General features: G+C 38.3%; 1 protein-coding gene across 1 annotated transcript in view; it reads left to right on the top strand.

The window, feature by feature from the left end:
* The window catches only part of SPOCK1 (SPARC (osteonectin), cwcv and kazal like domains proteoglycan 1), a 419,844-nt gene that overhangs the window by 270,136 nt on the left and 135,296 nt on the right, over window positions 1-14,412 (top strand). Inside the window, 1 exon segment of the mRNA XM_067566726.1 lies at window positions 9,239-9,371. Coding sequence (XP_067422827.1) covers window positions 9,239-9,371 — 133 coding nt within the window.

The raw sequence follows: 14,412 nt of genomic DNA, 5'->3' as shown, positions 1-14,412 counted from the left end.
ACTGTGTGCTGAAAGCATTACCTAGATAAAGGAGAGGATCTCTTTTGACCATTCTGTCTTGGTCCTCTTTGCCAACCAGGAGCTAGTTAGTGGCCCCATGTATTGGTGGTTGTCCTCTCGGAATTAGACTCAGGCCACCAATTCCTTTCTTCTGGAAATGTGTGTTATCAGTAGTTCATTAGATCTTCACCACGTTTCATTCTGAAGATAGTTTTAGATACTTAAGTGTGACTTTGCATACTTTCACATGTGTGGGTTTCTTGTATATTTAACTTCCAGTGTGAATTTCCTGGATGTTTTTGTTTTTAGAACTGCAGCAAAGGTTAAACGAGCTGGCGTCTGAATCTTTTTAAAAGACCTGCATAACCATATTCAAAAAGATCCTCATTGGTCTTCAGCAGAAATCTCAGACTCATAATCCCATGACATTATATTCAGAAAGAGTTTTCTGGATAGTATTTTATCCATCCATTTAGTAAATAACTTTTCATCTCTGGGGCTAAAAAAGAATCAAAGGGTAAACACTCTGCAATGGTATTAGGTCTTGTTTATACATGGTCTGACTTACATGCATTTTATTTTCTTATTAATATTACATTCATTTAGAATCAGAATTGAATTTGCTCTTGTAAAATCAAATGTAATTACATAAAAACCTGAACTTGGTGTTGCTTATGTAATATTATTGACATCTTGACTATTTTGAACCAGTTCTGATTTGATGGATGTTAATTCGAGTGGAACACATGTTGTCCATCGCTATCACTTGCTATTAAAATGGTGTTATAATTTCTCCGTTTGTTTTTCTGAATCATCAGAGTCATTATATTATATAGCAAAATTATACCACTAGTGAAAGCATAAGAGGCCAGTGTTCTCTGTAAAACTGTTGTCTTGTAGTTAAACCCTTATATTCTTGATTTACCCATTTTCTATTAAATCTACAAAGTCCTTTTTTAATTTCGTGCCTTTATATACCAACCCTATCATTAAATTACTGAAAAATTCCATCTATATTTCAGCATAGCTACACATGAAAACCATCCACAGGTAAAACAGGTAATAAGACTTGGTCCAAATTCTCATCCTCTGCCCCCAAAAAAGTCAAGCCAGAAAGCTTTGTATAGTGGTTTGGCAATAGAATCCTCCAGTGTCTGTGGCAGCCGCTCCATAGCCTCCACTCCATAGTAGTGGTTGCAGCCTCTTAAGTGCTCCCTACTTGGGGATCTTGGCCAACATCATCCATAGACTCAAAAGGCAATGTTAAAAGGCTGACTTAATGCTATAAAACTCGCACCCGTTTGTGCCCTAGTTCAGCAGTACAAAGGAAATGATACTATATTACTGAACTGTATTCCCACCACAGTATGCAGTGATTTGTATCTAAGTCCCCTGGAGTTGGGTAAAAGGTTCCAATTTTTCTAGTTGTATTTGATTGCTGGATTTACTTGTGTTTGTTTTCTTGTAGATGCTCCACCATTTTACATCCAGAAAGGAATTTCTAGGTTGCTTCCCTGTTGCTAGTTGTTTCGTCTAATGATTTGCAGTCGGTCCTTTCAACTGTCAATCTTAAAGGAGGATTAGAGTCAGTGAAATTTCAGCAAAAAACAGGCTTCATTTGCTTTGCACTATGCTGTTCTCAACACATTTATTATAAGCAGGATGATTGGCATAGCAAGACGTGAGTGTGTGTGTTTGTGTGTTCCCTTCCATTGAATAAAGATTTGCAGTCTGTCAATTGATGGCACCTAGTGTTCTTGACTGGGTTTTAATTTGTTTGTTTTGACATTTGATGTGATGTTAGGAGTTATAGGATTGAAAAGCATCCAAAAAAATGTCTTGTTCCATGTCTCCAGAAATCACCACAGAAAAAATACACCCTTATTCTTAGAGGGTATGTGTCATCTTTAGGAAGTCTTTACCTATGTTTCGGCATAAGCATGAGAAGAATTTGGTATAATCCAATTCAAAATTTCAGCTACTGCTCTTTGCCTGGCCTACTGACTAAAATGACTTTAACTCCTCTCAGAGAGTGACATTATATGCTATTGTTACTGTCAAAACTATACACTCCTGTGCAGCCTTTTAAATAATATAATCACTTTTTAAACTTGAATTGGTTCCTACAACTGAGAGCCTTGCAGTCGTGTACTGTGAACTGAGCCATGAATGCAGAAACGAGCACAACAAATTTCCTGCGTATATCTGCTGCTTCAATTGTGCATGTTAAACAAATTGCTATTAAAATTGACAAGTTGCATTTTCTCTTTGAAAGAATAATGCCCCATTGTTAACTCTCACATTTATTAAATAGCATTCTGTTCGAGAAAGTAAATATATATCAAACTTCAAAAGAAAGAGAGCCTTCAGGAATATGTTCATGGCTGAAAATGAACTGACTGAAAGGAATAGAAGGAAATTCTACTGCTATACAGTATGTGTTGTAATTAAAATAACTCAAATCAAAATCAGGTAAACCACTGATCGTCATTAGCCTGTGTAGTCTAATGGTTTAGTTCTGCTTTCACACACACACATGGCCACTGACTTCAAGTGGCTGCACGGAGGGCAGAATTTAGCCTTAAGGCTGCGCATGTTCCCTTTGTTCTCACTATGCTGGTGGAAAGGCCACCAGATGCAATAAGTTACTGAAATTACTTGAAATGGACAAATTACATTACTTTTTTTGAGTGGAGATGGGAGGGTAGCAAATACCACTAGCACCAGAGGAGATCTTACTTCAGCAACTGACCCCAAAATATGAACTCTGAGAGGGACACCATGTGAATTATAGAGGGGCTGAGCAGTGAAGCCATGCAAAGAGAGAAAAGCAAACACCTGACTCCTGGAGCTCGTCGATCTTGTAAGATCGTCTCAGGCAAAGCATGAATTTAAACTGTGTGTGTGAATTAAATTCAGATCATTAATACTCAGGAGTCAATGCCTCAAGATCATCAGGTTTGTCAAGCCCAAGTCTAACAAAGCACTTAAGTACACGCTTAACTTCAAGTTTCTGAGTAGTCCCTTTGACACCAATAACATTACCTGCGTACATGCTTAAGTGCTTTGCTGGAAATGTCAGTCGGACTAACTCACATGCTAGAAGTTAAGCATGTGTTGAAGTGCTTCACTAGAATGGAACCTAAGGCTCTGATCCTGCAAACACTTCTGCAGCTATACAACTTTGTTACCATAAGTACTCCCATCTGCACTGCTCATGGTCATAAAGTTAAGCATGTGTGTAAATGTTTGCAGGATTGGAGCCTAAACGAAGACGTTATGGTAGAACTGGATTTTGAAAAATAAGTTAGGTGAATAGCATCAGAATTCATAAATAAAAAATTCAAAATGGGTTAGTATTCAGTTGCAGTTCATGCATTGGATTCACTCCTATAATAGTCGTTAATTTGAACAGCTTCTGTTCAGTGAGAAATGTGGCAATTTCCACAGAAAGCTTTCTGTGGGTGTTCAAAAACTAGTCTTCTTAACCCTCTGAGATAATATAAATGTCATCTGTGAGATAACATCCCCAAATAGACAGGCATAAGGGAAGAAAATCTTTTTCTCTCAGGTTCTGTATTCTGACAGATCATATTTTGACTCTGAGTTTGTACGCTCCCAGAACTGTGTAGGACACATAGATAAAGGTAAATGAACACGCTTTCTTGTCAAACTGAAAAGACAAACATCTTTGTAATGGAAACAGCTCTAGAAAGTAAAATATTCATGATACTTTAGAGGCAAATAGAGCATATAAATGCTGCTTACTTTTGCACAGAAAAGGGTAATGGCCAACATCATTTTACAAAATCACTTTTTTGATTGAATATTATTTTTACATGAGTAATAATGTAAATACTACTATTAACTACTTTAAATTCATGTAATCTTGGATTACAAATGGTAAACTAAATAAAGATACACTTTCACTAAAATGCCTGCCTACTGTGAAATTAAAACTGACTGTACTGTACACATTAATTTTAGTAAGAAATCCCCCACAGCCTGTAAAGATTGTATTCTCAGCTTGGCTGTTCAGGGATGAAGTTACTGACAAAATTAAAACAAAAAAAAAAAATCCAACATAAAACAAACTAGTTTATGCATAGTGGGCCACATTCTGAAGTCTTTGTTCTGTCAAAACTCTTCCTGACTTCATTTGCCTGACTAGAAATTGAGTTGAGTCTTACGGATATGTTACCAGATTTGTAAAGGTACTTAGGCATCTAAATAGTTTAAAATATCTGGACCTTGGCCTGTCTTTACATTTTAAGGATAAGATTTCCAATGGGAGCTGGGTTCCTAACTCCCTTAGGCACTTTAGAAAATCTCAGCCTAAATCTGTAACTTTAACTGAGTAGGAAGATATTAATACCAGAAAACCATCCTTCCTCTCTCTAGATTGGACTAATCACTGGTCTTTCTTGTCTTCTGTTTAAATATTGTACATTAGAAGGCCCAATGTTTGACTTCATATCAGCAATTCCATTTATAGATTGTTTAGCTTTTTTATTTATTTATTTTATTTATTTAAACAAAACAGGATTTGTGGTTTGGTCACTAGTCCATTCTTTATTTCCTTGACCAGGACTGAACTTGTGTGGTAGTATTAGGCTCCACAAGTTGTGTTACTTAGTCTGAGAGTGAGAGGGACTTGAAAGATGTCCATGTCCTTCTGGTGACCTTTGTTGCTCTCATATATAGCACAAAGAAGTTCAGTCTCCTCTTTTCCAAGCAAAAGCTGTACAGGATTTTACAAATGATGTATGTACAGTTTGGAATGATGTTTAAAATGGGCTAAAACAAATGGCAGCTGCCATTAATGCATAGAAATGGGCTTGGACCAGATATATTTTAGTTTTAGCTTTGGCAAAACCATAACCATCTTGTATTTGCCTTTCCAAAGACCAAGCCAAAATCACTTTTGGTTTTGGAGTCATATCTCACAAGAAACAGTAAAAGAATCCCATAGGCAGACACGATCAAAAAGGATATTTATTTATGTTTATTAAGTTAGAATTATTTTAAATGTTATCTATCCATTGCCCTAAGCACAATACACAACATCTACAAAATCCAGACATATACAATTGGGATCATTGTGCACCACTAATAACGCCCCCACTACAACACACAACTCAATCATGAGGAGATTCTTCCCTCTGATCCACTCCTACTCAGTCCAATCCCCCCCATACCCCCACAATATATGCATATGCACTGGAAGAGCCTGGAAAAGTGGATGGACTTCTCAGCATGCCCTAAAGGTCAACAAATTTGGACGTTGATGGACCAGAGATAATAGGGGTTCCAAAATCAAGTACCCTTCACCAAAAATACCTTGCATTCTCTTTAAACCTAAAGATTGGCAGCTCAGGCACCTCAGCTGATCATAGGAGAGTACACAGGACACATCCCCACACAAAAGGCAGATTGACACTGCCAGACGAGGCACTAGATTAGTGTATCCAGAATGTGTGAATCCAAGTGTCCACCATACAGATCCCTGATGCTGAGACAGGTGGACGAGTCATGAGACAGAGGCTCTGCATATCCATTCATATGAATGGGTCCCATGCCATGTAAACACAAACTGAGCCTTGTGTGCAGAACAGCTGTATGTTACCCGAGACAGTACTCTGTGTGTGTCCAGTGGGTGCCCTTGACATCTTGATATTTATTTTTCTCTTAGTTAAATTTACCGCCACATTCTCAGCATACTTCCAAACATACATTCCATTCAGAGGTGATACATCAAATAGTGCAGAACCTGTACATACCATGGTGCAGAAAAGTCAGGATTTTAATTGTGCCAACAGATCGAAAGACAATATGTAAATAGTGGAAGTCTTGAGTCAGGGGAAGGGACCCTGGTTCAACTGGTAATGGGTATCGACATGGAGAAAAGGGACAGGTTCGTTTTTAAAGTTGAGATGTTCCATTGAATCCATCCTGTTTGCACTTTATAAATCTGACTACCCTGTTTGCTTTGGCTGTCTAGATTGGAGATCACCATGCTAGGACATGGAGGGCCCTTTTTAGTCACTGCAGAGTAAAGTAAAACTCTTCCTGCTGTGAGTACAGAGGTTTCAGTAAGCAGTTCCTTGCTGGCAGAGGGTTGGGAAGAAAGTCCTTCCCTGCATCCTTAACTCTCTTTCTCCTCGGACCCCCCCAACTTGTCTGTAGATCAGGGTGTTGTATGGAGAGAGCTGTAGAATGGAAATCCTCCTGCTGCTAAGTTCCTGTAGGTCTGTGCTGGGACTGCGGTGTACAGCTTCCTCCACAGGAAACTTTTCCCCTTCCTCCCTCCTCGGTCACTCTGCACCTTATATCACTCCTCCAAATTTTCTCCCCACTTCAGAAGGCCTAAAGAGTGCTGTCCTAAGCAATGTGCACTGCTCCTGCTTCTAGCCCAGCCCCATAGCTGCTGTCGCTGCCCAACCTACTACTTCCTGTAAAAGTGACAGAGACTGTATAGTACAGTGGCCTCTCATGGGTCCAGAATCTCGCTAGATTTTCTCATGAGATTTTGGCCGTCTTGTCTGCAGCTGGATTTTTTTCCTGCAGCCACACAGATTAGGATCCATGGCCAATCAGATTCAGATGTAGAACCAAAAACTCAGTTATCTGTGGGTGCTTGCATCAGAGGATTTAATCGCCCATAAGTAATGGTAAGTCTAGCATGTAAAATTGAATGGACTCCTCGAGAGACGAAAGTTGCAGTTTATATTGCGGGCTTCTTCAATGTAACAAGGGAATGCTGACTTTGACCATAGGCTCTTATTTTTGTAGTCTTATGATATTGTGATGGGGTTCTTTCTGTGGACACTAGCTTCCTAATAGCACTATTCATCACTGTGACAAAGGTTAGAAAAGAAGACTTGAGCTGAAATGAAAGAATAGAATTTTTATTATTTTAACAGCTGAATGTAACATTACATCAGAGTTTGTATTGTGTAGCAAATTGCAGTCTGTAGTGGAATTGCTTTAAAAATGTATCCATATATTTTTTTTTTTCTAAAAGTGTGACAAAGTCATTCAGTGGTGTTTTGAAATGCATTTGTAGTTAAAAGGCTGTGTGATATATTTTATATTATGCTGTAAGGACGAAGCAGTAGGATGGTGGTTATTTTTCTTTGTGTTTGCAATGAAGTCGATATCTTCACTAGTAAATATTTTGTTGCTTGAAAGAGAAGAACTTATCTGTATGGTGACCATGGCTTGTTGTTAATGAAAAAAGCATGTTATGAGTTTACTACTGTGTGCTAGTGATAATAGCACCATCACAGTGTATTTTCAGTAATGATTTAATGTAATGCCGGAAAATACTGGTCAGACTTGGAAATACAAAGTGTCACTGTGATGGGGGCTCTTTGAGGATAGTGGAGGATTATGAGGAGGATCCTAGAGAGCCTTCTCCACACAAACATTTTTAATGATGAAAAAGGAATACTTGAGTTGCTGCTGATTCATTTGTTGTGTTGTAATGAATAAAGTGGAATGGCCTGCTGGATTTTCATAACTTGAGTCTGAAATTTCACACCTGATTTTTCATCCACTCTAGTAAAGCTTCTTTTGAATGCACATTTACCACTTACACACACACTCACCACAAACACACTCATTAACCAGGCATTTGCACTCCCACATGACTGAATAGCCATCTGTCTAGCCACATGGATAGGGAATGGGATTTTTGCGGGATTCCTGCATGTGGTAAGTGGCATGCAAAAGTAGGCCTAGATGTGCTCTATGGTTTCTATAAGTCAGGTCCTGAAAGCTGAAGATGAAATAGAAAAAATGGCTGCTATTTTTAAGAGCTGAATTCAAGCTATCTACCGAGATGTAATCCTGTCTCTGCTTTATAAAGAACACCACTCCCACAGAATACTGAGTGACATCACGTACAACCAACCAAATACAAGACAGAATCATTATGCTGCCAGAACACACTGATTGGCAGAATGCGCACTGAGGCTAGGACCCTGACTTTTGGCCCTGCTACAAATGGCTTTTGCTTTTATGTCTGCCACATGCACGCCACACTACTTACTGGTACTGTAAATTACTACAGTACTGAAGGCATTTAATTATAATAAGAAAGTGAAGCTATTGATCTCCATTTTCCAACAATCATTTGCATGTATTGGGTGTTCATTTTATCTTTTTGAGACAGAGGTGAAAATCCAGTGGTTTCATACACATTTTTTAAATGCTGTAACTGAGTCCCCTACAGTTTTGGGAAAGGTACATATACAGAAAATTTATAAAACTAATCAAAGGGAAGGAAGAATGACAGTGGTACAATCTCTTTAGCTGCTTTTTCGACTCCTAAAATTATTTAGGAATATTCTTGGTCCAAAAATAACACACGTTGTAAAGTTGGTGTGAAGGGAACAAACAAGGGAAGATGGACGTTGATGTCACTGCATGTGAAGAGCAAAAGTTGTTTGGGTGATCTTAATTACAAATCTGTAATGTAAACTGCAGCATTTCTACAGAGATTTTTGCCTTTAAGTTACTGTTATACATTCTCATTCTGAACTCCATCTTAACAATTATATTTAAGAAGTTTCTCATAGTTTAACATTTTCTGGAAAGCTTGAACACTCTGCCACTGACTGACTTAATATACGGCTTTGTGTAAATCATTTAATTTCTCTGGGGTAGATTTTTGAAAGCTGTCCTACGTTTTATGAACGCAGTTTGCAAGCAGAATTTGTCATTTAGATGTGCATTTACCTGATTTGCAAGTGCAATCAGGTACACGGATGTCTAAAAAACTGTCAGTTACATATGCAATTACTTGTTAGCTCAAACACGGAGGCCCAGAAAAGGCAGGGTTGAAAATCGGGTCTTCAGTGTCACCATTTCTCTAGATATAAGATGGAGATGATGATACAAATCATATTTTCCTGCCTCATAGGAATGTTGAAGGATTAGCTATGTTACATTTGTAAATAAGTTTTTTTTGAAGCTATAAAGCAAAATGTAGCTGCTAAGTCTAATTAATTTAACAGTACAATATATTAATTATAGATTAAAAGAGAGCTATCTAGGCATTGTAGAGAGTATGGTATAATTTTCCATATTGTGGGGACATAGCTATGAGCTACATTTAATTTTCAGGTTTTTTAAATGAATACAGTGAATAAACAGGATTTGATTGACTAAGAGAATTTCTTGTGTTCTTGTTTTTCACATGCATATACCAAGACTGGTATTTTTTGTTTTTCAGCCTTTGGCAAAAGAAAGGAAATCTGGCCCCGAAACATTGGATTGGACCAGCCAATTTAGTCAAGTGCAAGCCATGTCCAGTGATGCATGCCAGCTCTGTCTGTGGCTCTGATGGACATACTTACACTTCCAAGGTAAATTCACTTTACAGTCAGAAACTCTGTCTGCAATGGCCTCCCTGGTTGTAAGGTGAAGAGGTTCTTGCTGTAGTAAACAGATAGTATTAAAACAGTTTGTAGACACCAGTGCTAAGGCCACATATTCTGTATATAAAAAAATGCTGAGGACTTTATAATTATGATATTTGGGGGAAAACACCAGTGTGTAATTGAAAATACCTATTTCCAGAACCTCTGAATTGATCTTGCCCTATACAGTATTTGCTCTTTCCCCCAATGAGGTGAAATGCTTTTACACACTGATGATGCGGCACCAGTTCATTTCATTCATTAGATAACAAAACCCTTGGTACACTTCTCACTGCCAGCTTTGTCCTCAGAATGGCAATGTCATTCTGCGATGGATTTCCTGTTGCATGGATAATATATTACAGTTCACTTAAGTCATGGTTTTAACACTCTTGTGTTTCATATATAGCATACATTAAAGCTGAGAAAAAAATACTCCCATAACCCAGTAGGTATAAACTGGCCCAGTGTCATATTGACAATATGATTGCCTTAGGGCTTAATTCAATAAAAGAAACCAGCTCCACAGCCATGTTTAATTCAGCAGTCCAAATCTCATGCTCTCGGTATTAAGCCTTCCACATTTTGTACAATGCAGGGCCCTATATTTATACATCATGCTTCGGGCATGGGGAATTATGTCTGGGGAATGTCTCTAATGTCTTTAGGGATGGAGTCTTCTCTACTAATAGCCAGAATAAGGCTTGACAGCCAGTAAAACTACCTTTAAGAGTTTCAAGGTGGCCCAAAAGATGTAGGAAGATAAAATGATCAGTAGTGTAAAGTCCTGAAACACATCAGAGGAGGGCAAGGTAGGGTCGTTTAGGCCAGTAGCACTAATTCTTGTGTTCTCGCTGCTGCTGTAAAGGTAAAATACTCCATCCTTAAATATAGAGATACAGACATTAGCACACGACTGTGGCTCATCCATTTAAACTGCTGTTTTACTTGAGTAAAAAAGATCCACATAGCCAACAGAGCAAATTAGCAGAAATTTTCCTGTCTGTTTTGACCTGCATCCATGTATCAATAAAGAATGAATGCTATGAGCTCTCAACTAAACACATCACTTTTAAAGACAGCCTGATATCTATTATCCTCCTTAAGTTTGTGCATGATGCATGGCCACCAATACAGTATTTTCTCATCAATGATTAGCCTTGTGCCAACATTGGGCTGGTTTTGAAATTGCAATCAAATGACTGAAATACATTTCTACTGCTGTCCCCCAGTGCCCGTTACTAGTCTTTCTCCCCAAATAATCGTACATGACTCCCTGACATCTCCCTTCCCCTTCACCCCAATTCTCTCCCTCCCAAAATAGGTTTTCACGTTCCTTTGATGTTTATCTTTCCCTTCTGTTCTCCTTTTAGCCCTTCAGAACATTTGTTCAGATAGGACAAATTGGGATTTACTTGGTAAATCCATAGTAAGTGGTTTTCATTGTTCATTCTGTCATACTATTTCACTGGCTCAGCATAATTTCATCATTCAGCTTTTGCATTGGATCTCTTAGCTGACCTCTCCAATTTTTTTTTTTAATGCCAAATACTTTTTGATCCAAAACCACTGATGTGATAAGTTCACCAAAACTTGACAACTGAGCTGTGAGCCTAAGGGCTGTAATGAAAGCATCAAATGACTCCTATTGTTGAATGTTCTTCTGTGGAAGACATACCATACCGCTCACAAGTCTCCTTCTGTTATGGGTGATATGCATCTGACTTGTGAACAAGCAACGCTGGCTCATCTTTATCTATTGTCTATTTATATATAAATTGCTGAAGTCCCTGTAGTTGTAAGATATGCTGTACATTTTTGTCAGACTTTTCAAATGCACCAGCTACTGTGCAGTGGAGCATGAATCTCTTCTTAAAAGTTTTCCAATTATTGTCAATATTACCTAATATTTGCTGGGGAACAGTAGATTTATTGCTTATATTGTAGTGTAGGACAGAAGTCTTATCTTTTTCTCATGTTGCACGTTTGTAGTTAGTTTTCTTTAAATCTCCTTTGGATTGAAGCCTCTCCTGGTACCATGTAATGATCAGTAATCCCTGAACAGCCATGTCAGCCCCAGCAACCAAATACTTTCATGCTTGACCTTTATTAAACAGGTAACAGATCCATTGTAGTAGCAATTTTCCACAATAGCTCTTTGCAGCATGTTGTAACAATATATAGCTGTACTACCTCTTTCAGTACAGTGCAAATCATTACAGCAGCCTGTGAAGCACTGTGGGTTCCTGCCTTCACTACAGGTGTCCCCATAAAAGTGCTGCTCAGTTGCCTTTTTTTTTTTCAAAAGCTATCTTTTGGCAAGTAAAGCTTGCATACTTAAGTAGAGCTGGTTGAAAAAATCAGAATTTCCATCCCGTGGGAAATTTTGATATTTTCACATCTGTTTTCATTCTGAATCAGGAAAAAAGGTAAAATGTTGAAATGTTCCACGGAACAGAAAGATCTGAAAAAAATTGATTCAGAAATGTTGAAACAGTTCAACATTAATCTGTGTGCCCCATGTCTGCTCCCATGCCTCATGTCCTTATTGTTCTATGGGCTGGATTCCCTAGCCAGACTACATCTCCCATGATGCACCATGATCACATGACACTCAGGATGTATCGCAGTAATTCAACCAGAGTAGAGATTGCAGAACATCATGGGAAATGTGGTCCAGCCCTGGAGCCTGGCCCATAGAAGACTTGGATGCCCCATGTCAACTTCCACAAGCCACAGCAGTACCTCAGACAACAACAGATTAACATGGAACCAAGCCAAACTAATTGTTTCAATTTGATCCAAATGAAACCTTTTCTTATAGATTTTCCGAAAAGAAAAAAGTTCTGCAAAATCAAAAATTTCCCATAGAAAATTTCAATTTTGCTGAAACTATTTTCTGTGTATAAAAAAAAAAAATCCAGAGAAAATACCCAACTCTATTCTTAAGGAAGAGATCAAAGGTCATTTGCCTAGACCCCAAAAAAAGAAGTCTTCAAATCAAGGCTGACTATCTTTCTAAAATATATAATGTAGCTCAAAGAGGAATTATAAGCTTGATGCAGGAGTTATTGGGTGAGAGTCTCTCATTACTCTCTCATTACCTTTAATAGGATGTGTGGGTGCTCAGCACCTCTGAAAATCAGGCCATTAGTGAAGAGCATGATCTGTTGTCAGCCACTATGACCACCAGAGTGTTAGATGGATATTTTCTTTAGTGTTCCCACACATTTAGATTGACGGGTCTAAACTGCAGCATCCTGCTTCACAGGGTCAGCTCTGTCTTAAGGTTTTATATGGTTGCCCATCACTGGCATCTGAACACCTTCCATGTAAAATCAGTAGCAATAGCGAAGTCCTTAGTGGACTTCATGGAGTCTCTGGCACATCTGCTTTTACAGGGTCTGAACTCTGTTTGGTGTAGGGTGTTTGGTTTTGATTTTTTTTTTTTTAATATTAATTTACTTTGAGTTTTTTCTCTTTGTTGTTTTGTTTCAGTCAGGGTTTGGTTTGGTTTTTTATAGGGTGTGATTTTAAGGGGGAAAGATGTGAATACCATTTTTATGGTGGAAAGGGGCTTTTCAAAGAGGAAGGATTTGCAGCATTTCCTAAACTTGCCTAATCTCCCTTGGAAGTTTGTAGAATAGCTGGAATACATTCCCATTAGTTTTCCCAGTTTTCTTTTTTGATACCTAACAGAGAAGTTTGTATATATTTTTTCTAGCTTTCTATAGTATCCTGTTCTTAGGGTACTTTCTTTAATGAGCATAAATTAAATAAGCATGAGTGAAGTAATTTCAATTTTTAATTCTTCTTACTGAGTTACTCATAGTTTGGAGATTCTCCTGGACTGAATCCAGAAAGATGTACAGTTTTGAAGTCAGTTAGCTATAGGCATCTTTCCCACCTTCTCTGTATAGCAACTATGGCAAGTTAAAAGGTTTTAGTGATACTCTGTTGGGGACCCCGCCATGGCATCTGCCTCCTAAAGTAGCCACAGTTGCCTCATAAATTCTGCTGTTACAGCCACTTTCCTTTGTATGTTGAGGCTAGAACACAGGCGCTAATTTATAGCATTCTCTTTCTGAGGGCACGGCTTCTGTGGCAAAATGCCATTCAAATATCGGACTTTTTAGGCCCTTGATATCTTGAGGCTAGCACTTTCAGAATGTCACCAAAGAGGGAAGAATTTCACAGCACAGGAAGACAAGTATGTTCTGTGTGTAGCACTTGGCAGGACTTAGCATCTGCCATCAACGGAAGCTTCTGTAGAATCATACAGCTTCACTCAAGTCAGCTCCCACCTTTGCTTTCTTAAATAGCTGTTACATATTATCAAATGGTGTGTTAGGGCTCAACTCTAAGGAAAAAATTAAAGTTGACAAGTGTAATGCATAATAATTTTATTGTAATGCACTCCTCTGCTTGTCAGAATCAGGTGCTTTTATAGGTTTGGCCTTTATTTCAGCTGATCACCATTAGAGATTATTTAATTTTCAGCATAATCTTAATAGTTTCAGATGACTGCTACAAAACTAAAGGTCACATTTTAATGTCCTAACAAATACAATGTTTATTGTAAGTAACTATCGGGTATTTTTAATGTCTCTGATGAATTGAGAGGCGGGTTGGAGCTACTTTCCTAGAATTCTCCAGAGGCTCCAGGGCAGAGTTTTCTCTCTTTTCTCCAGTAACACTTCGGACCATATAGTTTCTAAAATCATGGTGCTCTTCTTTGATTCTTTCCTTTCCAGTGCAGTGTTATTGGTGAATATTGGTGCTGTGGATATTTTAGTGTGGACCATGCAAATGCACCTTAATGTAAAGTGGGCATGTAACATTTTGTTATGTATTTGTGCATGTGTGTGCATCGAATGGGCACAGCATGTAGTCTGCCTGTTCACAAACTAGTTTGCACAAGTATAATGTCGTGGAGGAGGAGGTGTGGCAAATGAGAAGGTTGTTATCAAGTTCGTATCTAAAGGAC

Source organism: Emydura macquarii, unplaced genomic scaffold (genome assembly GCF_026122565.2).
Source record: "Emydura macquarii macquarii isolate MOO-44397 ecotype Brisbane River unplaced genomic scaffold, CSIRO-AGI_Emac_v2 contig_2768, whole genome shotgun sequence".
Classification (NCBI taxonomy): domain Eukaryota; kingdom Metazoa; phylum Chordata; order Testudines; family Chelidae; genus Emydura; species Emydura macquarii.
The sequence above is the reverse complement of the archived record's forward strand: the minus strand, read 5'-3'. Positions and strand labels throughout refer to the sequence as shown.